The 23,153-nt window shown below is 46.9% G+C and overlaps 1 protein-coding gene across 4 annotated transcripts in view; it reads right to left on the bottom strand.

The window, feature by feature from the left end:
- Window positions 1-7,737: 7,737 nt before the first annotated feature.
- Ints7 (integrator complex subunit 7) overlaps window positions 7,738-23,153 on the bottom strand; it is a 58,857-nt gene continuing 43,441 nt past the window's right edge. For all 4 annotated transcript variants that reach the window (XM_057770119.1, XM_057770121.1, XM_057770120.1 and 1 more), the window contains 8 exons: window positions 22,842-23,048; window positions 18,589-18,783; window positions 17,792-17,895; window positions 16,338-16,406; window positions 14,342-14,474; window positions 12,446-12,544; window positions 10,513-10,698; window positions 7,738-8,950 (listed from right to left, as the gene is read on the bottom strand). In XM_057770119.1, coding sequence (XP_057626102.1) covers window positions 8,654-8,950; window positions 10,513-10,698; window positions 12,446-12,544; window positions 14,342-14,474; window positions 16,338-16,406; window positions 17,792-17,895; window positions 18,589-18,783; window positions 22,842-23,048 — 1,290 coding nt within the window. In that variant the 3' untranslated portion in view covers window positions 7,738-8,653. The remainder of the gene's footprint in view (window positions 8,951-10,512; window positions 10,699-12,445; window positions 12,545-14,341; window positions 14,475-16,337; window positions 16,407-17,791; window positions 17,896-18,588; window positions 18,784-22,841; window positions 23,049-23,153) is intronic.

The raw sequence follows: 23,153 nt of genomic DNA, 5'->3' as shown, positions 1-23,153 counted from the left end.
ATGTTTTCGTCCTGCTGAGCATGGAGAATGAACTGACTGGTGGGAGAGCCAATGCTTCGCTCTTTCTAGAAAAAGTATAAAAGGGTGACAGTCACCGTGGTCCCCCCAGGAGCACTGCAGCGCTGTCACCACTGAGGACACCTGAGGGACGACCCAGCCCCCAGGAACACAGAGTGAGTCTCAGGCAGGGCCTAGTGTGTGGCTCTCTCCCTTGGGGTTGCTGACTGCTCAGACTTTTACAATTCTCAAGCCTCATTCCAAAGAGCTTTTGTGGTTTAAATCAATGTGCTTCTGGGAATCAGCCCTCATTATTTCCTCGTTCACATTAATTGCCTCACTCTTACACCACCATGACACAATGCCCTTTGTCCTACAGCACAGTGCAAGTCCTTTCAGGGATCTCTGAGAGCTTTCTAATCACAACCCACAACCTTGGGGCAGAGGAGACACTCCAGCTGTTCAAGGAGCCTCCACTGCCTCTCAGACGGCCAGGGCCACCCCAGGGGACGATGTGCCTTTGTGGCCCTGCCTGGGATCAGCTGCTGTTGACTTGAGGCCCAGCAGAACAGTACCAGGAAATAGTTGGGTAGTAATAGCTCTCACATTTATAGCCAGTTGTCAGGGGCCTGGCATGGAGGACCAGAAACTACATTAAATGCTAGATCATTTGAATCAGACTCCTAAGTAATTTAATATCATCAACAGCCCTGCTATATGCCAGACGCCATACTAGACACCAAGAATGTGAAGAAGTATCCCCGACACCTCTGTGGGGGATAGTCTAGGAAAGGACACAGGGAAGTGTCAAGGAAGGGTGGGGGCTGGGCAGCTCCAGCTCTGGGGGCATTGGGGATGGCTTCTGGAAAGGACTTTGGATTTGGTAAAGAGAAAAGATTGCTACATCATGCTGGAAAGAGGTAGAGTGAGCCGCCCCTGCACACTGAGACGCAAGTGGCCCAAAGGCTCAGGGTGTGCACTGTCCTGGGATTCTGGGAATGAAGTGGGAGTCAACACATCACAAGTGGCCATGGCCAGTCCACTGTCACCTTATTCTACAGCCAGCATTTACTCCTGGCGTTTCTCAGTGTTTTGGATGTTACAGTGCCAGCTGTTTTCCCTTCTTTGCCTTGTTGCTTTAACACTCCACTCCTCCAGGCATCACTCAGGCTGGGAAGACCTGGTGTTGGAGACCAGGTTATTCAGGAAGCCTTGAGCAGGAACTATGCTGGACTACCTTCTGTTGACACAGGCATAGAATAGGAGCTGGGGCATTGGCAAGGTTCCCCGTTACTGGGCTAGTTACCCAGATAAAGGTCCTGAGAGCCACAATTCTTTGCAGAAGTTTCAGGTGAAAGCAGGTGAGTTAGGAGCTCGAGGGGGTGTACAGTAGGGGTTTGAGGGGGAGTGCAGTAATGGGGTAACAGCTTGGAGCCTTAGGAATCTTGGTGCCTCTCATCGGTTCTCATGGGCTAGGCTTACAGAGATGAGGCGAAGCCCCTGCTTGACTTTCTTCCTTGTTATGAAGCGTTTATCTAATTATTCTTTATCAGTAAAAACGCGGGAGTCAGCTATCAGGGTTAGAACCTGATTGATCAGAGAAACGACGGAGAAGGGGCCAAGTGACCTCCTCTCTCCTTCCTGGATCCGAAAGAGCAGAACATTTCTCTCAGCCCCTTCCTACAACTTCTTGTGTCTCTCTGTATGTCCTTGGTCCTCCAAAGACTCTGTGGCTGATTTTGGTCGGTTAGTAGCTGGCTCTGCCCTCTGATTCAAAGTAAACTTTATTGTCAGTCTTGGGAGTGTCAAGAGTGAGATCAAAACATCCCACAGTGTTATTATTTACTTTTGTTTTCTCCATAATCCACAGGGTCTTCTGAGTGGTGGGTCACAGACCTTCTTGGTTGATGGTGTCCTTCTCATGCCTCCCAGACCTCAGCACGGTGGATGAACAGATTCCCAATATCAGGAGCGTTCCATGGGACTCTGTGTGTGTTACCTAATCCCCTGAGGACCTTGATGTAGCAGGGCCTCGGTCAACTCATGAGAACGTCACTGTACTTCCAAAGACGACGTTCTACATTCTGATCAGGAGGATGCTGCTGCCCGAGGGCAGTGAGGGTCAACTAGCATCATTGTCTGCTGCTTCTCTTGGATGTGTTTGTATGTGTGCCTGTGTTGTGTACACGAGTGTGTGGTTGAGGAGGCCAAAGGTCAATGTTGGTTTTCTTCCTTAGTCACCCTTAAAGTCTCTCTTCCTCTGACGGTGAGGGGAGTAGCAAGCAGCTCACTCAGGACAGAACAACAAGCGTGTGGCATGGGTGTGGGAAGGGGTGTGGAGAGCAAGAGAAGTCTGTGTCTAGTAACAGGAAATAGTCATATTAGCTATCACTCTGTCCAGTGAGGACAACTTCCAGAACCCGGTGGTCTGAGCAGTTTGGGCAAAAATGAACGAAGCAGGCTGTGGAGGAACACGGAGAGGTGACATGGACAGACAACCCGGCTTTTCTGGGCTGGAAAGAGTGGAACAAAGACACACAGCACGCTCACGCTGTACCCAGGGTGCTATTTTTGCAGTGTGGTCACACCTGGAGGGTGTTAAGAGCAAGTGTGACTGTTGTGCTGGGTCTGAGTGTGCAAGCTCTTGAAAGAGTTGTCTTTGAACTGCACCAGCAACCTAGTGGGCAGAATCCCCCAGCCCCAAACTAGAACGAATTAGGACAAGATAGAAAGTCAAGTCGTTTGCACTCCAGGAAGGTGTGAGGCTGGGAACCAGGGTTCTGGGACTAGGGGGAAGGGAGTGCTATGGACAGCCCCTTCTTTCCACAAGGAGGCCATCCCTCCCTGTCAGGGTACATCTCACAGAAACTCGACAAGGAACAGCCTCCTCACCCTACTCTCCCCAGCAGTCAGGGGCCCTCCCCACCTCACCCTACCTCCAGGGCTGCTCGGTGCATCCTCTCTGAGTCCTTCCTTCCCTTCTGGGCCACAGCCCTAGCTACTTGCTCTAAGGAAAAGCAGTCTCTTGGGTTATTTATATCTATATCTATAGGCCAGATTCCTCTGGGGGGGGGGGCAGGTACTCAGTGGGGAGACCACATTCAATCTCCCAAGCAGTCCTGGAAGAAGCCTTTAGCCAAAGCCTCCACGTGAGGGCACGGGACCAAGGTCATATTGTTTATCCCTCTGCCTTCTCGAGGGGCCTTGGGAAACTTTGGTTGGTGGCTGGGCAGACCTGTCCTAAGGGCCTTCAGGAATGCATGATCCTTAGTATAGATTGTCTTCAGACTCCCAAGCTGTTCCTCACCCTCAACCTATGCATCTCTGCAGAAACTGTCTCCTCCCTTCACGCTGTGTTTGGAGGGGATAGCTAACTGTAAAACATGAGAATGGAGCTGTTGTGATGTTAGCAGTGCAGGATCTACCGACTAGCCGTGGGTATAAGCCGAGGTGTCTGGAGAAACCTCAGACCCAGAAAGTCCCAGTCAGCTGGCCGTGCTTTTGAAGCATCTATGGCCCCAGATCTGCCCAGGGCTGTGCCCACAGTTAAGTCTGAGGGATGGAAATGTAAGAACAGAGACTATATTCCTCCCCAACCCTAGGTCCTCAAATGGCCCAGAACATTCTTGGTTTAATGGCTGATGTTTCTTTCCATGAAGCCTCTTGGCTACCAGGGCACATGGGAAAGGTGACTCAAGGTGAAGTCTAGCCAGACACTAGGATCCTGCAGGTACCTACATGAGTCTTCACAGGCTTTATGGCGGCTAGTCACTAGCTCCACGAGACAGGTGACACCAGGAGTCAGAGTTGTGAGATGGGAGACTCCAAGAAGTGCCAGGGGCTGCTGAGGGGCTCAGGACATCAGGGGATATCACTGACCTATGCCACCATGTACCCAAGACTCCATGTTCAAATCAGCCCTCTCAGTAGCTGACTCTACACTTTAGGCATGATGCTGGTCACAGGCTAACAAGAGAGCTTGTCTGGATGATTTGGCTGAAGGTCTTCTGGGAGGTGCAGAAAAGCCTTGGAATGTCCACCATGGGACAGTTGGAGACGGGAGAGATCCCAGGCTTTGAAGGACTTCCCATCTTCCCCAAACACAGCTAGGAATGACTCAGAATGGACAGAAGGGAAACCTGAGCATGCAGAGCTGAGCAACACTCACTGAAGGAAAGGCACTAGCTGAGTGCAGTGTCCCAGAGGGACCAGCAGCTACCTGGAGATCCCCATCCCGAGAGAAACCAGCCAGGTTCTGGGGGGCAGGTTTATTCCGCGGTCAGGGCCAGAGGAGGCTTCTCATGAGCACCTGGCTCACCCCGAGGGACAGAAGCAGGAAATGGCATGGCCTTGACCTCAGAGAGTCGGTCAGCCACTGTACCTCCAGCATCTGGTACTTGGTAGTGCTCAGTAGTTAATGAATTCAAAGCTGTGGTCTTGTTGGCCAAGCTTTGGGCATCATCTGGGAACTAGCTGAGTTCACAAACTTTTGCTTGGACAAAGCTGCTGTCTAAGCAGCAGACATGGGATGCCAGTGAGCTGCTTTCCCTGCTCAGCGGGAGGAAAGGTGCACTCATCAGTCACTGAGGCGCGGAGGTGGGGCAGAGCTGAGGGCAGGCTCTTCCCTAACAAGGGCCCTCAACTGAGCCCAGGTGCGTTTCTTCCCTGACAGTGCAATCTTAGCCGGACTAACAGACTCTGGAGCATCCCAGGGGACACAGCAAACATTGACAGATCTGATGATGCCCACGTGATCCTGTGATTACAGTCTTTGGCAGTGTGACATTAAAGGACTCAAGTCACCCAGAAGCCTGGCAAGAGCAGCGGGCATTGCATCAGGAGAGGGGCTCCCAGCTGTCTCTGAGAGCCACTTTCCAGGCCAAAGGAAGGGATGTCAGCAATGGCCGGTTTCCTAATGACCGGAGGATGCTATAAAGATTTCAGAAACGGGTTGGAGAGATAGCTCAATGGTTAGGAGCTGGCTGCTTTTCCAAAAGACCCAAGTTCAATCCCCAGTACCCACACAAGGACAATACCACCTGTAATTCCAGTTCCACGGATCCCAGCGCCCTCTTCAGACCTAGCTGTTCTTCAGGACTGAGTAGCCAGTGTGGCCAGTGGCTGATGGAGCACATCCAGAACATTCCCACCATCACCACCTAGGGCTGGCTGAGTTCTAGATACCAACAGGCAGTAACCCAATTCTCCAGAGTCACGTGTTAAGGTTAAGAGTGGCCGCCACCTAGGTCATTCTGAGCTCTGCAGGTCACACAGGAAGACCTCATTTATACTGGAATATAACCAGTCAATGTATCATCATCATGGCCACTGAAGGTGGCCAGCAGAAACCATTCTGTATGATCTTCTTTGTATATTTGCTTTAGAATGCTTTGATTTGTAACAGGCATTGGTAAGAAATCCCACTTTGATTATTTTATCTTATTATTCAGTGGAGCCTGAAGTGTGTTGGTAGGAAATTTAAGAACTGACCCAGCCAGGCAAAGTGCGCATCTGCAGTGCCGGCATGGGATAGGTGAGGAGGGAGGCCACAGCCACCTCAGCCACAGGGAAAGCTCAAGGCCGACCTGGATGCCTCACAACCCTCACACGGAACAACACAGCAAGAATGCCCGGAGCGAGGCGGGGCGGCCGCTACCTCGGACCCAAGAAAGGGAAGCAAAGTGAGCGTGCTGGCTGCTTTAGGCCGGCCTGACTCCAGCCAGAGCCAGCAGCGGAGGGAGCCTCACCTGAGGAGATGTCTTCCCCACAGGGCTGTGGCAGGCCTGGGGGCATTTTCTTAGTGGCAGGCCTGGGGGCATTTTCTTAATCAGTGATTGACAAGTGAGGGCCCAACCCATTGTGGGTGGTTCATCCCTGGGCTGGTGGTCCTGGCCCGGGTTCTGGAAGAAAGCAGGATGAGCAAGCCACAAGCCCTGTGAAGCATGCCAGGAAGCGGCGCCCCTCCATGGCCTCAGCTTCAGCTCCTGCCTCCAGGCTCCTGTCCTGCTTGAGTTACAACCTCAGCTTCCCTAAACGGACTGTGATTCAGGATAAGTAAGTCAAATAAACCCTCTCGTCTCCAGTTGCTTTTAGTCATAGTGTTTCATCATAGCAACAATAACCCAGTACTTAGTTTTCCTAAGGTCACAAACTTAGGTAAAGTAAATTTGAGTGTGGGCAGTGTGGGCACAAGGACTATGCCCTCACAGCCACGAGGCTCACAATATTTATGACCAAATTGGGAAACATGCTTATTTCCTAACTAGCATGCTTATCTTTTTTAAAACATTCTTTTCATTCATTAGTGTTAAAAATATAAACGCATGCTGCCCTGCACAGAGAGCCAGGCGACCCTGCTGCTGGGTCCGCTCCACAGTCAGTTACTTTTCCACTCTCAACTATCTAGACCTGCTTTTATTTTGAATGCTTTCCAACCTTGTAGGGAGTCCCAGTACACAAAACCCAAGAGTTTATAACCACAACTATCAAAACCTCTTTTTTGTTTTGTTCTGTGTTTTTCAAGACAGGGTTTCTCTGTGTAGCTCTGGCTGTCCTGGAGCTCTCTGTAGACCAGGCTGGCCTCAAATTCAGAGATCTGCCTGCTTCTACCCAACCCTGCAACCTCCATGCTGGGATTAAAGGTGTGCACCGTCATGCTCACCCTATCCTTTTTGCTTTTAAGTAGCCTGTATTACAGAGTGAATTCCAGGTCTCTAGCACTGTTTCATGGTAGAATTCTCCAGAAAGAAAACAAATATAGTAAGCCACCAATTTCTTTTATGACCTCCCCAAATTTTATGTTATTAAAAGAGGTTTTGAGGCCGGGCATGGTGGTGCACACCTTTAATCCCTGCACTCAGGAGACAGAGGCAGTCTGAGACCAGCCTGGTCTACAGAATGAGCTCCAGGGTGAGTCTGAGTGACACAGAGAAACCCTGTCTCAAAAACAACAACAACAAAAAAAAAAACAGATAAACAAAAACAAGCAAACATAAAAAGTCTTTTTCTATGACAAGATCTCCTTAGTAAATTGGGAGCATGGGGACCTTGGGAGAGGGTTGAAAGGGAGTGGAGAGGCAGGGAGGGGAGCAGAGAAAAATGTAGAGCTCAATAAAAGTTAATAAAATTAAAAAAATAAAGAGAGGCCTGCGCCACCACAAAGTCTTTTTCTGAGGACTCAGTCAGACTTGTGGCAGAGTAAGTGGGATGGGGTCCTTGGCCCTTAGTTGAATCATCATTGAAGACATTATTTCCCCAATTTTTTCATCTTTAGTTCTTCAGTCACCTGATAAATTAGACTGGAGAAGTCTGGCCCGATTCAGTCATTTTGTAGAGACTAAAGTCTAACTCTACAGAGCCAAAGTGGAACACTGACTCCGCCAAAGGGCGGCGGGCTCTACACAGGTCTTCCCAGACGCTGACCAAGTGCAGACTGTGTACTCTGTGCTCTTGGTGGCTCTGGGGGACATCACTTACAGTGGAAACTGTAGACTTGCACATGCTATGACAAGCAGAATTTGCTATTCAGGAGCAACATCTCATAAAACAAAGTGACCTTAGGGGAACCCAAGTTGTCAATCACTTCTCAGCCCCAGAGGTAATGTGACAGGAAAAACAAAGAAAAAAACCAAACAGCGTTTAAAAACAACAACTCAAGCCTTCTATCAGAATGTCTGTGGAGAGAACAAAGTAAGACCCAGGCATAGAAATGAAGAGATTTATTCACATAGGAATCCAGGGCTCACGCTCTCAGTGGCTGCACTGCACCCCACCCACTGACCACACACACCGCTATCGGCAGCGCTCAGGTCTCCTGTCTACTAACTGTGGTCTCCAAACACTGAGCAATTACACAAGGACAGTTAAACATGCCTGGTATAAAGTTCAAGTATGTTGTCATACAGTTTTCAACCAGGACTAAAACAGAAAAAGGGCTTCTCTGGCTAACCATCAATCGCTGTTCCCTGAGCACCGGCCACGCAAACTGCTATGTAGACATCAAGTGCAGAGTCCGCACCTCCTTCAGTAGAGACCATAGGAAAGGATCTGTCCCTTCTACATTAAAAGGAAGACATTATATGGGAGCCATGTTCACTTTGAGAAAAACTGTAAAACATCTGTGTTATAGTCACATGCCACAAAAAACAACATACTACATAGAAATTAAATTTTGAATCAATTAAAGACCAAAACTAGCATTGCTCTAGTGTAGGAGACAGACAGGAGGTGACAACAATGCAGGAGGAAGCCAGACTGTGGACCACAGGTTCCCAGTCGAGAAGGTCTCAATCTCTGGCCCTGAACGAACCCTGCACGCACTAGACAGGATTTCCCACTCCAATCATTCTGGTAGAGACCCAGTCAAATCTACCACTGATCTGTGACCACTCTTGGAAGAAAAGCTCACCAACCAGAAAGAACAACAGAAATGCTAAGTGTGAGGCAGAAGACTGGGTTTAAGAAATGAAGAAGGTGTAATCTTCTGGCTGGGAGCCAGGTGACTTCTTAAACAACCTCCAGAATGCCACATTACAGAAATTAGTGAGCGATGGATTTTACACCATGACATTTACACTCGATGCACACGAAGATATAGACTCCTCTTGCAGCTTGACGGCTGTGCAGTGTGGGAGTGTGCAGTGTGCTTGGAGCACACTTAAAACCGGGTGTAGGCACTGCGAGGCTGTGGCTGTGGCTGTGGCTGCAAAGGCTGCTGGGCTTGCTGCTGCTGTAGACGGATCTGCTGGGAATAGGGGTCCTCCAGGGATTTGACAAACATGGTAGTTCTGGGGCCGGTCTTCCACACGATGCCATTGGCATCTCTCACGGAGGACTCCACTGTAATGCTATGTGTTCCAAGGACAGCAAAGTTCAACAGGAACTGGGTGCTGAAGTAATCATTGTGTGGCTCAACCCTCTGCTCCATCTCATTGGTCATGCTGTCAATGGGGATCTGCAACACAGAATTGTTAAACATCAGCACGAGCTGCCTGCTCAGTGTTCTCTAGGAGCCAGGCTCTGTCTAAGGACAAGCTACATGAATTCTCATTCCAGTTTCCAGGTTGAGATCACTCAACCATATGGTTATTCTAAACACAGCCCATACAGCCCTCCGGGCGTCATTCGCGAAGTATTTATGGGGAGGTTAAGGGCTCGTGTTCTGTGTCATCAATCAAAAGAAAGATGGGGAGAGAATGGAGGCTGGGCCTTCTCAGAGTAGTCAGGGTGCAGGGTGAGAGGACATCACCCAAGAAAATGAAGTGACGATGGTGACCACACCAGTCCTTCCCGCAGCTTGTTAGCCTAAAATTCTGATGATAAAGAAATGCTTGTGTGTTTGTGTGTATACATGTGCACACATGTACGTGTGAGCACATATGCATAGTGGAGGCCAGAGGTCAACGCTGGGGTTTTTCCTCAATCACACTCCACCTTTATTTTCTGAGACAGGGTCTCAGTGAACTTGGTTCTCATGGATTTGGCCAGGGTGGCTGGTCATTGAGTTCCAGGCATTCACTCAGGGTCAGCTTTTTTTTTTTTTTTTTTTGGTTTTTCGAGACAGGGTTTCTCTGTGGTTTTGGAGCCTGTCCTGGAACTAGCTCTTGTAGACCAGGCTGGTCTCGAACTCATAGAGATCCGCCTGCCTCTGCCTCCCGAGTGCTGGGATTAAAGGCATGCGCCACCACCGCCCGGCTCAGGGTCAGCTTTTTACATGGGTTGTGGGAATCCAAATTCAGGTCCTCGTGACTGCAAGCAGGTACTTTACTCACAGAGCCATCTCCCCAGCCTTGAAATGCTCCTTTTAAACCTTATTTCTTGTTACATAGATTTAAATATGCCAGAGTAACCTGGGCACATACTGTAGATTAAATCAGCACAAAATTGAGAAGAAATGTCTAAGCAGAGACAGTGGTACTGCATGTGAGCATACGCAGTATCCTGGTTTTGGATGGCAGTATCAATTGCTGAGCGATGCTGATGGGGAACCCTATGGGGCAGACGGTCACACAGCACACAGCCTGATTGATGCTGGTGAACACTTACCTACTTCCTGACACCTCAAGGAAGCTAACTCCCAAGATTCCCTGTACATTATGCCCACAGCAGGCAGCACTCCTCCTGAGGAGGTGGAGCCCCGAGATGGCTCCAGAGGAGGTGGGTCTTATGAACAAGGTTTCAGGAAAGGAAGCAGGCACGAGGGGGTGAGGTCTCTGAGTTGCATGGGACTAGGTAGGGTGGGAAACCCGATCAGAGGCACATGGTCACACAGTTCTTGCTGTGTGCTCTAAGAGTCACAGAACTCATGTTCTGATCTCTGCTGGAATGCTTTGCCCACTACCTGGTTCAAGCAGAGAAAAGAGAAACACCAAGAGAAACACCAAGTAACATTCTGCCCAGGCCTCAGCTGTGCTGTTGTTATTATGACCTTGTCCAATGGAAGTGAAGCTGCCTGAGCAGAGGAGAGCCCCACCTGGGGCCAGCACGCAGCACACAGTTCTTCCTCACGCGAGTTACCTTGTAGTCTTGGCTGGATTTACTCTGCAGTGTGGAAGAAACACTCAGACACACGGACTGAATTCTGCGGAAGAGTCCTGGTTTGGAGCCATGCTGAACAACGCCTTCCACTTTCAAGGCCAGCTGCTGGTTATTCTGGACAGCAATGGGCTCTGCTGGGTTCCGGGGAGACGGGGACAGAGCAAGCTGGGGAAACAGTAGCATAAGTGCTGACAGCCTGAACCAAGCTTCCTCCAACACCTGGCCGCACTGAACACATAAGCCACTCCAGGACCTCATTGGGAAGGCACCACCCTGCAGATGAACTTCCCAGTCAAGATCCCCCAGGCTCCTTTTCAACAGCTCTGAGCTTTCACTCGGCCAGGCCGTGTGAGGGAAGCAGGCAAAGGTGCTGTCTGCCAGGGCTCTGCTCAGGGGATGCAATGAACACTCCTCAGGTGAAAGGCTATGTATGATTTTCATGTCCACTAGAGACCTCTTTATTCTAGGAAAAAAAATTTTGTGCAACTGTCTTAAGTAATTTAAAATAGACTGGATTCAAATGCAAACAAAGTTAAAATTCTAAGATAATTCACTGAACTAAGTTAGTATGTTATTTTAAAAAAGTTTCCACAACGAACCCTGTAGCACAATTAATAAAAATCCAGAGACAGAAATTGGGGTTCAACATGAAGGTCAGAAAAGCAAAGCAGCCAGTCACTGGCTCTTACCTCTACCTCAGTCCGAAATGGCCATCCTGCCTCCAGAAATCTCAGAATGAGACTATAAGTGAGGCATGCACCACTACTGCCCAGTTTCTATGGCAAACTAGTGTGGCTACTGGGAAAAGGTGTGTGTCACCACTGTCTAGTCTGTAAGGCTGACAAGGGTGACTGTTTTTCTCTCTGAACTTCACGCAAGCTTTATTTACTAAAATACAAATGAAATGCCACTATAGAACCCAAGCAATTTGGGTGTTGGGGACTGATCCCAAGGCCTCAAGGTTGCTGAGTAATATTTCTAACTTACAGCTTTTCTTTAAAAGTACAGTGTAAACCCCAGATGCACCTCAACTGTAGAAAGCTCAAGTTTGGCTAAAGGTGAAGGGAATGAGTTTCCTGATGTTACTGAACCGCTGACCTTGTCATCGACTGTGCAGACAGCTTGCCTTCGGCCTGCTCCCTTCCATAATCAGCTTTTCTGATTATTAAGGTCTTTTTGAAATGCTAGTTTCAACCAAAAACATTAAATGGATGCAAAAGTTCACTGACAGGCAGAATCCAAGCTTTTTCTAGGGACAATCTCCTTCTTTCCCAACCATTCAAAAACAGCTTTTCAATTCTGAGTGATTGAAGTTTTTTAATACACTAACTTTCTTTGTGGGTTAGTTCTCCAAACTCAGCCTCCAAAGGCAAGAGTGCCTGGAAGGTAGGTTGGTGATGCTGCACTGGCCTGTTCTGACCAAAGCTGGGTCTGCTCTCACACAGACTCAGTTCAAGACGTGGGCAGGCAACTACAATTGACTTCTAAGAACTCATTTCTGGAGGTAAGAGACAACGATGGAATCCCGTTACCCCAAGGCCTGTCTTACAGTAACTTTCAAGCCCCTATCCTTCCTCAAATCATCCAATAAAGGGAGTAAAGGCAGCCAACTAACGTCTTAAAACTAAATTTTTATCTATGCCAAAGTGAAGATAATAAACCTTAGCTAAGTCCCATTACATCTTCAGAAGCTAGCTAGCTGATTCTTACTACATTTGTGTGTGTCTGTTGGGGTATGGGTGCCATGCACACACATGCAGGTCAGAAGACAACCTGTACGAGTCATTCCCTTCCACCGTGCAGGCCCTGGGGACTGAGCTCGGATATCAGGTGCTGTTGTTACTCAATAAGCCATCTCTGCAGCCCTACTTAGCTAGTCTTTAAACATTACGAGGTGTTCTTTCTGCCCTACCTTGATGCTGGTGGACTGCAGTTTCTGAAAGAAGTATCTCTGAAATGAAAGAGGAACTTTCAGCAAGGCGATGATGGCATTGCAGAGGCATGCTGTGTGCTGTGGGAGAGAGGAAGTCAGCTGAAAAGAAACCTGCAAACTTACAACTTAGCATGTTCAGGGCAGAGCTGGAAACACATGTGCTCATCCAAATGCTTCCAAGAGCACACACCATTCAGCAAGAAAGTGCAACATCCACAAGCCACATGAACTCAATCATTCATGTCAAGAGATGCGATCAGTGCGCTGGAGAGATGGCTCCGTGGCTAAAAGCACTGGCTGCTTCTCCAGAGGACCTGGTTTCAATTCCCTGCACACATGGACGCTCACAACCATCTGTAACTCCAGACCAGGAGATCTGACATCCTTCTCTGGCTTCCTTCAGGTACCAGGCACACATGCAGTACACAAACTAGTCCAAATACACACACACACACACACACACACACACACACACAATCACAGATTTCTACCTTACATTTTAATTTATTTTTTTTAAATTAGACTTACTAGTTTTATTTTCTGTGTGTTTTCACCACTGCAGCATGACAGAATCACATGAAAGCTTCTGAAGTGTCCTCCCTTACCTTATGACAGGATCATGCTCTGATTAAATCTACCAGAGGCAGGCCAGGTGTGGCACACACCTTCAAACCCAGCACCTGGGAGGCAGAGGCAGGTGGATCTCTGAGTTTGAGGCCAACCTGGTCTACAGAGTGAGACCCTGTCAACCAAAAATGAAAACAAAAGGCCAGGTGGTGGTGTCACACACTTTTAATCCTGCCACTTGGGAGACAGAAGCAGGTGGATCTCTATGAGTTCAAGGCTACCCTGGTCTACAGAGCTAGTTCTATGACAAAAAAAAAAGGGGGGCGGGGGGGGAAGGCTGGAGAGATGGCTCAGTGGTTGAGAGTACTAGCTGTCCTTCCAAAGGGCCAAATCAATTCTCAGCACCCACATGGTGGCTCACAACAATCTATAATGGGATCTGATGCCCTCTTCTGGCATGTAGGCATACATGCAGATAGAGCACTCATACCTAAAAAAAATGCATAAATAAATAAAATTAATTGAAAAAAAATAAGACAAAAACAAACAAAAACCCTACCAGGGCTGAAAGTATTATAAGCCCAAGTTGTCTTCAACATGTTTAAATACACTGAACATGATACATAGTTTAGGTCGGCCCAGGCACTTTTTTTAGTCACTATTTGGGAGCCTGTTTATAAGGAAATAGTGAGTGTTTCGTGTCCTTTACTCAGTGCTGTGCTATGAGATGGACTGCACCCTCCGAAACTCTGTTTGTACCTCTGTGAGGCTTAAACTCTGAACTCCAGTACCACCGTACATGTGCCTGACCTCCAGCTTCACTGCGGTACCACGGTACAGGTGGTGGACCTCTACCCTAACTCCGGTATCACTGTAGGGGCCGGGCCTCCACCCTAACTCTGGAATCACAATACATGTGCCGGGCCTCCATTCCAGATTTAGAGTCAACGGTCATTGGGGGTGGTCTGAGGGATGAATTTTTAAAAGCTCCCAAAGTGATTCTAGCTTGGTGACATGGATGGGACTATTTAATCCTTATCACTGATATCTGTGCTGGCTGAATGCATAAAATACACTCAACAATGAGAGCGTAAAATCAACAAGCAGCCCTGCGACTGCAGAAGAGGGACTCTAAGTGCACAGAATCCAATGACAGGCACAGAGTGTGGGTGTAGCTAACCTCTTTGTGTGACATTTTCAATCTGCATGTTCTTTACAATTACGTTCTAATAAAACATTGTTAGAGATGATTTAACTAAATATCCACTTCCTCAATGATAAAAACTTAGCAAAACAAATGCCACTTACCATGTAGGAAACAGGGGCATATTTCCGGTTGAGCGCCTCCACCTCTTCTAGGACGCGGCTGTACACAGCCATCATTCTTCTCTCGTACTCACTGTCAGCATGGGCAGCCCCAGCGGATCCATACTCCTGGAAGCTGAAGCAGAGACCAGCACAGTTGACCCTTCAATACCGCACGCATCTGCTGAACATGGTCCACGTTCTCATTTCATCTTTTAAAAGCTGAAGTTATTTCCAATCACAGATGAGGGAAATGACACTTGGAAAGGCTAACCTGCCTCCATTTGTACAACTATTCACCGACAAGCTGGAATTTAAACCCAAATCTGACTACAAATGTAATTTTTTTTTTTTTTTGATTTTTCGAGACAGGGTTTCTCCGTAGCTTTTTGGTTCCTGTCCTGGAACTAGCTCTTGTAGATCAGGCTGGCCTCGAACTCACAGAGATCCGCCTGCCTCTGCCTCCCGAGTGCTGAGATTAAATGCGTGCGCCACCACCGCCCGGCTACAAACGTAATTCTTAACTACCTGCATGAAGGTCTTTAAATTTGTTAGCATATGAGAAAAAAGACACTGGAGGGGCAGCAAGTAACATACTGAAAAGACATCATCTAAGAGACAGATGGGAATACAGACAGATCCATTGGTCAGCATGCCACCAGACTCGGGCGATGGCTGGGGGAACGGTGTCAGCACAGAGCCTCGAAGGGAAAGCACTGAACGAGCAGGGGATTCTGGGACAGCGCACTAGGAAAGCTTAGACAGATTTCTTCCTGTTCTTCCTCTGAAATATTTCTGATAGGTAAGGGGCAAAACTCCCGAGTCCTATATAAACTTGAAGAGGGCTATCTGGAAGTGGGTGCAGCGCAGGTGATTACACCAGGCACACACTCGTTCCTGTAGGTTCTTTCGGAGCTACTACGTGTACGGCACTCGGCTAGGCACATAGACAGCTGCCCATTCACTCTTCAGGGCCTGGGAAGGAGAGACTGTGCCTAAGTGAGAACAAATACATTCTCAGAGTGAGTAGTGAAGAATGAGACATTTGTAGTCACATCTGCCCGACTCCAGGGCTCTGTTCTACACTTTAAATTTCACCAAGAGCCGGGCAGTGGTGGTGCACGCCTTTAATCCCAGCACTTGGGAGGCAGAGGCAGGCAGATCTCCGTGAGTTTGAGGCCAGCCTGGTCTACAAGAGTTAGTTCCAGGATAGGCAGGCTTCAAAAAAGCTACAGAGAAATCCTGTCTCAAAAAGATAAATAAATAAATAAATTTCATCAAGAAAAAAACATATTACAATGGATGCAGTAAGTGTAAGAAAAATAGCTGCACCACTGAGACTGACATTCTAACAGAGATGGGACCGACGACCTGGTGAGCCAAGGCTGTGCGGACTCAGCTTCCCTGGCTTCCTACAAGGGTGAAGTGCGGAGTGAAACAGAGGGCTCTCACAGCCTTTAATGAACACAACTATTCTGAATAATTAGTTATTGGGGGAAGAAAAAGGAATTTTTAATAAAGCAAATAAGGAGCATCTTCTGGTTTGGGGAAAGTTCAACTTTCAGGGGCTGAGAGATGGCTCAACGGTTAAAAGCACTGGTTGCTCTTCCAAGAGGATCCAGGTTCAATTCCCAGCATCCACATGGCTGATCACAGCTGTCTGTAACTCCAGTTCCAGGGGAACCAACACCATCATAGAGACACATATGTAGGCAATACATACATACATATACAAATGAAGTTCAATTCTGAGTTATCAACTCAATTTCCCCAGCACAGCATATTCAGTCAATTTTGTTTCTCAGTTTTCTTTCTAGGTCAAGGCTGTAAATGCAGAAAGAAGCGGCTCCTCTACATCTTTTTGTCCTAGCTCTGTGACCTTAGGCAACCAGGCAGAGTTCTCCGGCTCTCCTTTCTTTTCTTTCCAAAACACTACTGCGACTGATCATCAGGTAACAATGCATTTGCAATTTTATAAAGCAAGCATCATTCAACTCACCTTGCTGACTCTGGATCCAAAACCAGGGCTTCTATGGCATGAGATATCAGTAAGCAGCTCTGCTGCTGTCTAGAGCAGCGTTAAGTCACACAGGAGAACACAAAGATCTGCCTCACACTTTTTGCTATCAGAATATTAAATGAGTAAACATGAGCACTGTTCTTTTACAATTATCCACTCCATGATGTAGGGTGCTTTTTTCCTTTACAGAGTACACGTTGTCTACACCAGCAATTTAAACCCTTTCCAGGCAGGGTATTTCAGAGCTCAACGTGGGACCCCACCCCCCAGGGACTGACCCCTGGGCCTTGTACATGCTGCACACACGCTCCCACCGCTGAGCTACCGATGTACCCCCACCTTTAAACTGTTTTCGTAAGAAGCCAGTTGTGCCACACAGCTTTAGCCCAGCACTCAGGAAAAAGAACCAGATGCAGCTGTGTGAGTTTGAGGCCTGACTGATCTACATAGCGAGTTCTAGGAGACCCAGGGTTACGGAGAGATCCTGACCCTGTCTTAAACATTTTTTGGGGGGGACGGGACGACAAGGTCTCAATCCTCCTGCCTCAGCCTCCCAAGCAGCTAGGGCTACAGGCACGCCCTGCTGATTTTTACCTTAGATAAAGCAGCACTCCCTGGGTATTTCAAACAAACAATGAAACAACAATGAATTTCTGTTGATACAGGAAAGGAGGGAGGAAGGAAAGAAGAAAGAAGGTATGAGAGAGAAGGAAGGACGCGAGGAGAGCCAACTGCTGAGTTTTTGTTTGGATGGCTCCTCCGCTGTGATCTGACTCTCCTGTACGCACTCCTATGGCAGAGGATCCTGAGCATTCATTAAGCTTCAATCAATCAATCAATCAATCAATTAAAACTCCAACAACTACGAACTCACAAGCCTAACAACTTCAGAACAGTTTCCCCTCTTTCCAATAAGACTGGGAGTTGTAAATAAGAAAAGATGGGTGGTTTCTGGAGGATCAAGGGAACGGAGGTGGTGGTGGCCATAACCAAGGATTGTTAGCCACGAGCCATGTACTGTGACGTGGGTGCTCAAGCGAGCACAAGGCTCCTGGTTGATGGGACTTGGGCTTGACTGGCATTGTTTTGAGAAAGGCCTTCCAGAGTTGTTGGCTGGTTTCCACCTCCTGGGCCAACTAATTCTCAGTCTCCTTAGCACTGGGGACAACTGGCTTGTGTCACTGCCCTGGGCATGACTCAGGGCTGAGGTAGATCTTCCGAAGGTGGACTGGACCACCAGGAAGCCAGTCCTTTAAAGAAGATTAAATTTAAGAGTGAAGCTATGTGCTCCTATTTAATTTCTAAGGAAGAAATTACGAATTAATTGTAACAAACATAAGGATTAGCAAATCTGTATTTTTGATTGAGCAAATTTACTCTGTATTTGGGAGAACACGTCCCAAGAACAAGGTCTTCCAAATGACGGAGGATACAGTTCTACGTTCCTCAGAGTTGCTGAGTCAGCATCAAAGGATGCCTGATAGAGATCTCGGTACCGGGAAGCAAGGTTTCGGAACTCTTCCATGGATTGCTTCATCTAAAAAGAAGAGGAAAAACATAAAAATTAAAGCACAGAAACTCATCCTCAGTAACAGTTCAAATAAAAATTGTGTTATCATTTTTATAACTTTATTACATAAAATCAACAAAGATGGCAAAGGAAGCTATACATGCTCACAGTGTGTAATAATTTACTAACAGTGTCTATACATGCTCACGGTGTGTAATAATTTACTAACAGTGTCTATACATGCTCACGGTGTGTAATAATTTACTAACAACATTTATACATGCTCACGGTATATAATAATTTGCTAACGACATCTATACATGCTCACGGTGTGTAAAAATTTGCTAACGACGTCTATACATGCTCACGGTGTGTAATAATTTGCTAACGACGTCTATACATGCTCACGGTGTGTAATAATTTGCTAACGACGTCTATACATGCTCACGGTGTGTAATAATTTAATGTCTAGAAACAAGACACTTGTGTTTCAGTCTCTTCAAGTCTTCACTGAGATAACTAATACTTTGACTGACATTCCCAACTCTCCAATGTCACTCCTCTCAGGACCAACGCTGTCTAAACAGCACATCATCCTAATCTGCCATACAGACGAGTAAGTATTTGACACACACCACTGATTTTAACTGTACAACCTTTCATCTTCAAAAATTTCTGAAATCCAAATAATATCCATAATAGAGAGAAATCAAGACATGCCTGATTGGAGATCCGGCCGCACCTCTGCAGATCATTCCCTAAGGTCATGGCAATTGTGGTGGCGATTGCAGGGGGAGGGCTTGTCTTCAGGCTGTTACAAGTACAAATGAGCTGCGAGAAGGCTTGGAGAAGATCGATCCTGAGTTTTACAAATTCACACTGAAAACTTAAAGGGTTCAGTGGTGTGCTGGCAGCCTGGAATAAAGGAAGAAGTTTAATACAAAGTAACCCGCCACTCTAGACTCAACCAAATCTAATTAACAATGCCCAGGAAAAAATGCACTTGAATGGAACATGCACGGACTGCTTCTTGCCTTTTCTCCGTAAAACACCCCAGGACAGCACAGCAGCACAGCAGTTATTACACAGCACGTACGCTGCGCTAGGACTCTAAGACCTGGAGATGATGAAAGCACAAGAAAGAGTGCACGGAGTATGTGTAAGAGCTGCGCCTGTTTAATGGGGGACGCGAGCATCCAAGGACTTGAACACCTGTGGCTGTTTGAACGTCTCGGATCTGTCTTCCTGAAAGCCAAGGGAGGGCTGCATTTGTCCCAGTTCATGCGCAGGTCATAGTAACACTGATGGGGAAATACCTACACCACAATGAGAATGATCTAACAACATCAGGGAAACTCACCGTTGTGGCATAGCCTGAAAACCTTGTTGACATTCAGAGGTTCCTCGCTGCCTGCATTTAGCACGCAGCTTGCTAAATAAATTATCACTAAGACACCACTGCAGAAGGTTCAAAGACATCATCTCCCTAAATCTTAACACTCTCCTACCTTTCCAGTCTGTGGTTTCCATCACCAAAACCGTTACTAGTGTGCCAAAAAGTTGGACAGTGAGGAAAGGAAGATAAAGGGGGCAGAAACATGTTTTTAGACAGCCTCACTGCCTCAAAGCTGCCTTCTAGCCCACAGTAACTTAAAGAGTTTCAGAGCTGATGCTGTAGAGAGAACACCAGAGAGTGGCTTATCACACACAGACGTTCAGGAGGACAGAAGCACAAGAGGGAAGTGTGCAAGAGCACAAAGCAGCAGCCACAGACTGGGTAGGGGCTTAAGTCCCACGAGCACAGGCAGAGCTATCACAGCCTCCAACTGGCTAGCAACCGTCCTAGCGAAGAACACAGCAATGTGTTTTCAACAAAAGGCATGTACTAGAAATGTGCTAATAGTAAACGGAGGCACGATGGGCACATCCTCTACAAGATGGCTGTTTCGAATACACTGATGTGTTGGTCTCTTAGCGCCACCTCACACTATTCTGCTAGCAGGGAAGCTGGGCACGGGAGCTGGGTTTCAGGAGTCCCTCATGGCATTTCCATTGGGCTGAGCTGTGCACAATGTCCTCAGTGGAGCTCTACTTACAAATGACAAACGGAGCTTGCACAGCTGCTCCTGCATCCTCTATGGAAGCACACATTTGCCTGCACCCTTCTCCAACTGCAAGGACCCTTGAGGCATTGTATGCGATGGAAAAATATCTATCCTCAATACTTGGCTGTGTTGACATTTTCAACCTTTCAATATTTTGTTCTAGTTACAAAATAGCTTGCATCAAGACACTACAGAGACTGTTTCAATTGTGTTTAATGTCTTAGGTTTGATTTGCTCTTGTAGGAAGACCGAAGGAGATCCCCTATTTCTTCTGCCTCTTTACTACTACTTGCAAATTTAAAAAACTTACCAATGGGCTTATCTGAGAGATGGCTCAGGTCAGCAGCACTGGCTGCTCTTCCAGAGGACCCATTCACATGGCGGCTCATAACCACCTGTAGCCCCAGTTCCAGGTGGTCAGGACACCCTCTTTTAACTTCCTTAGGCATGCACAGGCATACATGCAGGCAAAACATATAAAATAAAAATAAACCTAATCAGAAATTAGTATTTTTAATTAGTGTGTATATGCCCTGTATGTGTGAGGTACCCAAGGAGGTTAGAAGGCTTCAGATCTCCTAGAGCTAGAATTACAGGCAGTTGTGAGTCACCTATTGTGGGTGCTGGGAACCAAACTTGGGTCCCTTAGCAGGGCAGCAAGTGCTCTTAACTAAGTTATCTCTCTTACCCCTTACTATTATCAACTTACTAGATATTACTTATTTTAGAAGAGACAGGAGCACAAGTAAGTATATATGACATGGATAAACAACTGAAAAACAAAAGGCCCTGACATTAGGCCTCTAACACGCATTCTAAAACCAAAGGAGAAGCCATGCAGTGACGAGAGAACGCTGGCCATGCTGGGAAGATGAGCACCTAGGAAGCCACTGTGATGAGCTTGTATACTATGTGGAGCAAAAAGCAACGTTACTGCGGAACACTCAGTCAAGAGCAGTGTTCTTCACGGCCACAGCGCCTGCAGGACAGATGTGAGGGGGAGTCTGACTACCGTCAAAGAGAGAAGAGGACGTCATTTACTCTTTTCAACTCTGGGGCTAAACCTTAGATGAGCTGGGTTTTAAGGTCAGCAGAAATAGCATATACTGGGAATAGTCAAAACTGCCCCAAACGCTCCCCAAGAAAAGGAAAAACAAACTTCCTCTCATCCTGGGCCAAAGGAACCAGTTGGTAGGGTAGTCTCAACTCACTTCAGCGCTTATTCCCTCCCTGCTATTTCCATCTCACTATTATGTGAATCTATTTACCTAGTAGACTTTTTAAAATCATTTTTATTTTTATGTGAATGAGTATTTTGCCCACATGCATGTCTGTGCATTGTGTGCAATGACTGCAGAAGCCACAAGAGGGCGTTAGATCCACTGGAACTAGAATGATAGACAGCTAGGAGCCACTGTGTGGGTGGGTGCTAGGAACCAAAGCTAGATTCTCTGAAAGAGCTGCCAGCACTGAGCATCAAGACACTGCCTAGCACTTTTTATCATTGAATAATTTCCCATTCTACATAAACTAGAAAAAAATCAAACAATTTTATTGAGCCAAACCAGTAATTTTACCTTTAAATTTTGTATGGCATTCATTAGCCTGATGAAAGCCTATCGACCTTTTCCTTCTCCAGAAGGTCAAGACAGAAGAGCCACCCTGTGAAACGGAGAGGCAGCTCGGGGCTCAGCTGTGTCTGGGGTATGAGAGGAAAGCACGAGTGGGGACGAGGGAGGGGGGTTATGGTCTTTAGATACACGTGTTTTAGATCTCAAAGGTACCACATGGTCTGCATAGCTACAGTCTCTCTATGACATTGATTCTTAGTTTCATTTGGAACACTGCTTTTGGGATGGCTCAGGCTTAATAATAGTTAAAATATGTTACAAACATATGCAAATAGGTCCCAGCTCAACATACTCAATTTTTTAAGTGTGTCACAATGCTCTAAAAATGTTTAATGCTGAATAAATAACCTCACTTTTAGGGAGAAATGCCCTTGACTAATACAGAAAGTACTATTTTAGGGAATACGTTTTTATTTAGGGATGCAGCTCATTTCAAGAAACTGGTGAAATTTCAAAAAGTAAGAAAAATTAAGGATCTCCTTTCTGATATCCTTTCTTGGTAGACAGAGTAAGCATTGTAGGAGATTGTTAATTTGGAAACCACAGAGGATTAAAACAGTGTCACATTAGAATTTTCAACATTTTCTTTCTTATTATAAAACAGCAATTCTTAACCTGTGGGTCACTACCCATTTTTTTGGGTTGAACAACCCTTCCACAGGGGTCACCTAAAACAACTGGAAAACACAAATATTTACACTGTGATTCATAACAGTAGCAGAATTACCGTTATGAAGTCGCAATGAAAATACTTTCACCACAGCATGAGGAACGGCAGGAGGGTTGAGAACCGCTGTCAAGTAAGACTCCCAGGTCATTGCAATGACAAAGCATTCACCTAGCATGCACAAGGCTCCAGGTTCAAGCCTTAACATTACAAAATACCCTGCAAACCTCTACTTATGAGTGGCCAGACAGGATTGGAGAATGGGCCTGTGCCTGGTGGTGGCACTAGGCCAGCTAGTATCTTACCAATTGAGAATCTGGAAGAAGAGGCTATTTCTACCCCACTTAACTTTGTCTGCCTTGATTCGGCAATTGTAAGGATGTGTGATAACAGTGCTTTATAAAAACAAAACATTAGCTTCCACTAGCCTAAGAACACTAGCAAGAGTTTTATTTCTGTGCACATGTATTATTTTGGGATTACCACCAGGTCTCACAAAGTTGTCAAAAGAGAATAACCCAAAGCAGAAAGGATAGCACCCACACCAATCACGACAGGAAGGGGACTCACTGTCAAGGAGGCGATCCCTTTGTGGTAAAATTTCAAAGACTCAGCAATGCAAGAAAGTGCTGAGCTGAAGCTCTCCTCCTGCAGCCCAGTGAGACACTGCTCGGCATGTGAGAACTCCTTCAAACTGTTCAGCCAGAAGTAGAAGTGTTCCGATGCGACCTGAGTCAGCAAACTCTGGTAAAGCTCTCGGGCCATGTCATGGTTGCCCTAAGGAAGGAAGGGGCCAGAAGTGAGGCTAGGCATTCGCACCATTACTATAGTAGACAGCAAACCCAGAACAAGTCCAAATATCACATCCCATGTTACATAATT

The sequence above is a fragment of the Chionomys nivalis genome, chromosome 5 (genome assembly GCF_950005125.1).
Source record: "Chionomys nivalis chromosome 5, mChiNiv1.1, whole genome shotgun sequence".
NCBI classification, from domain to species: domain Eukaryota; kingdom Metazoa; phylum Chordata; class Mammalia; order Rodentia; family Cricetidae; genus Chionomys; species Chionomys nivalis.
This window is presented reverse-complemented; position numbering and strand designations above follow the sequence as displayed.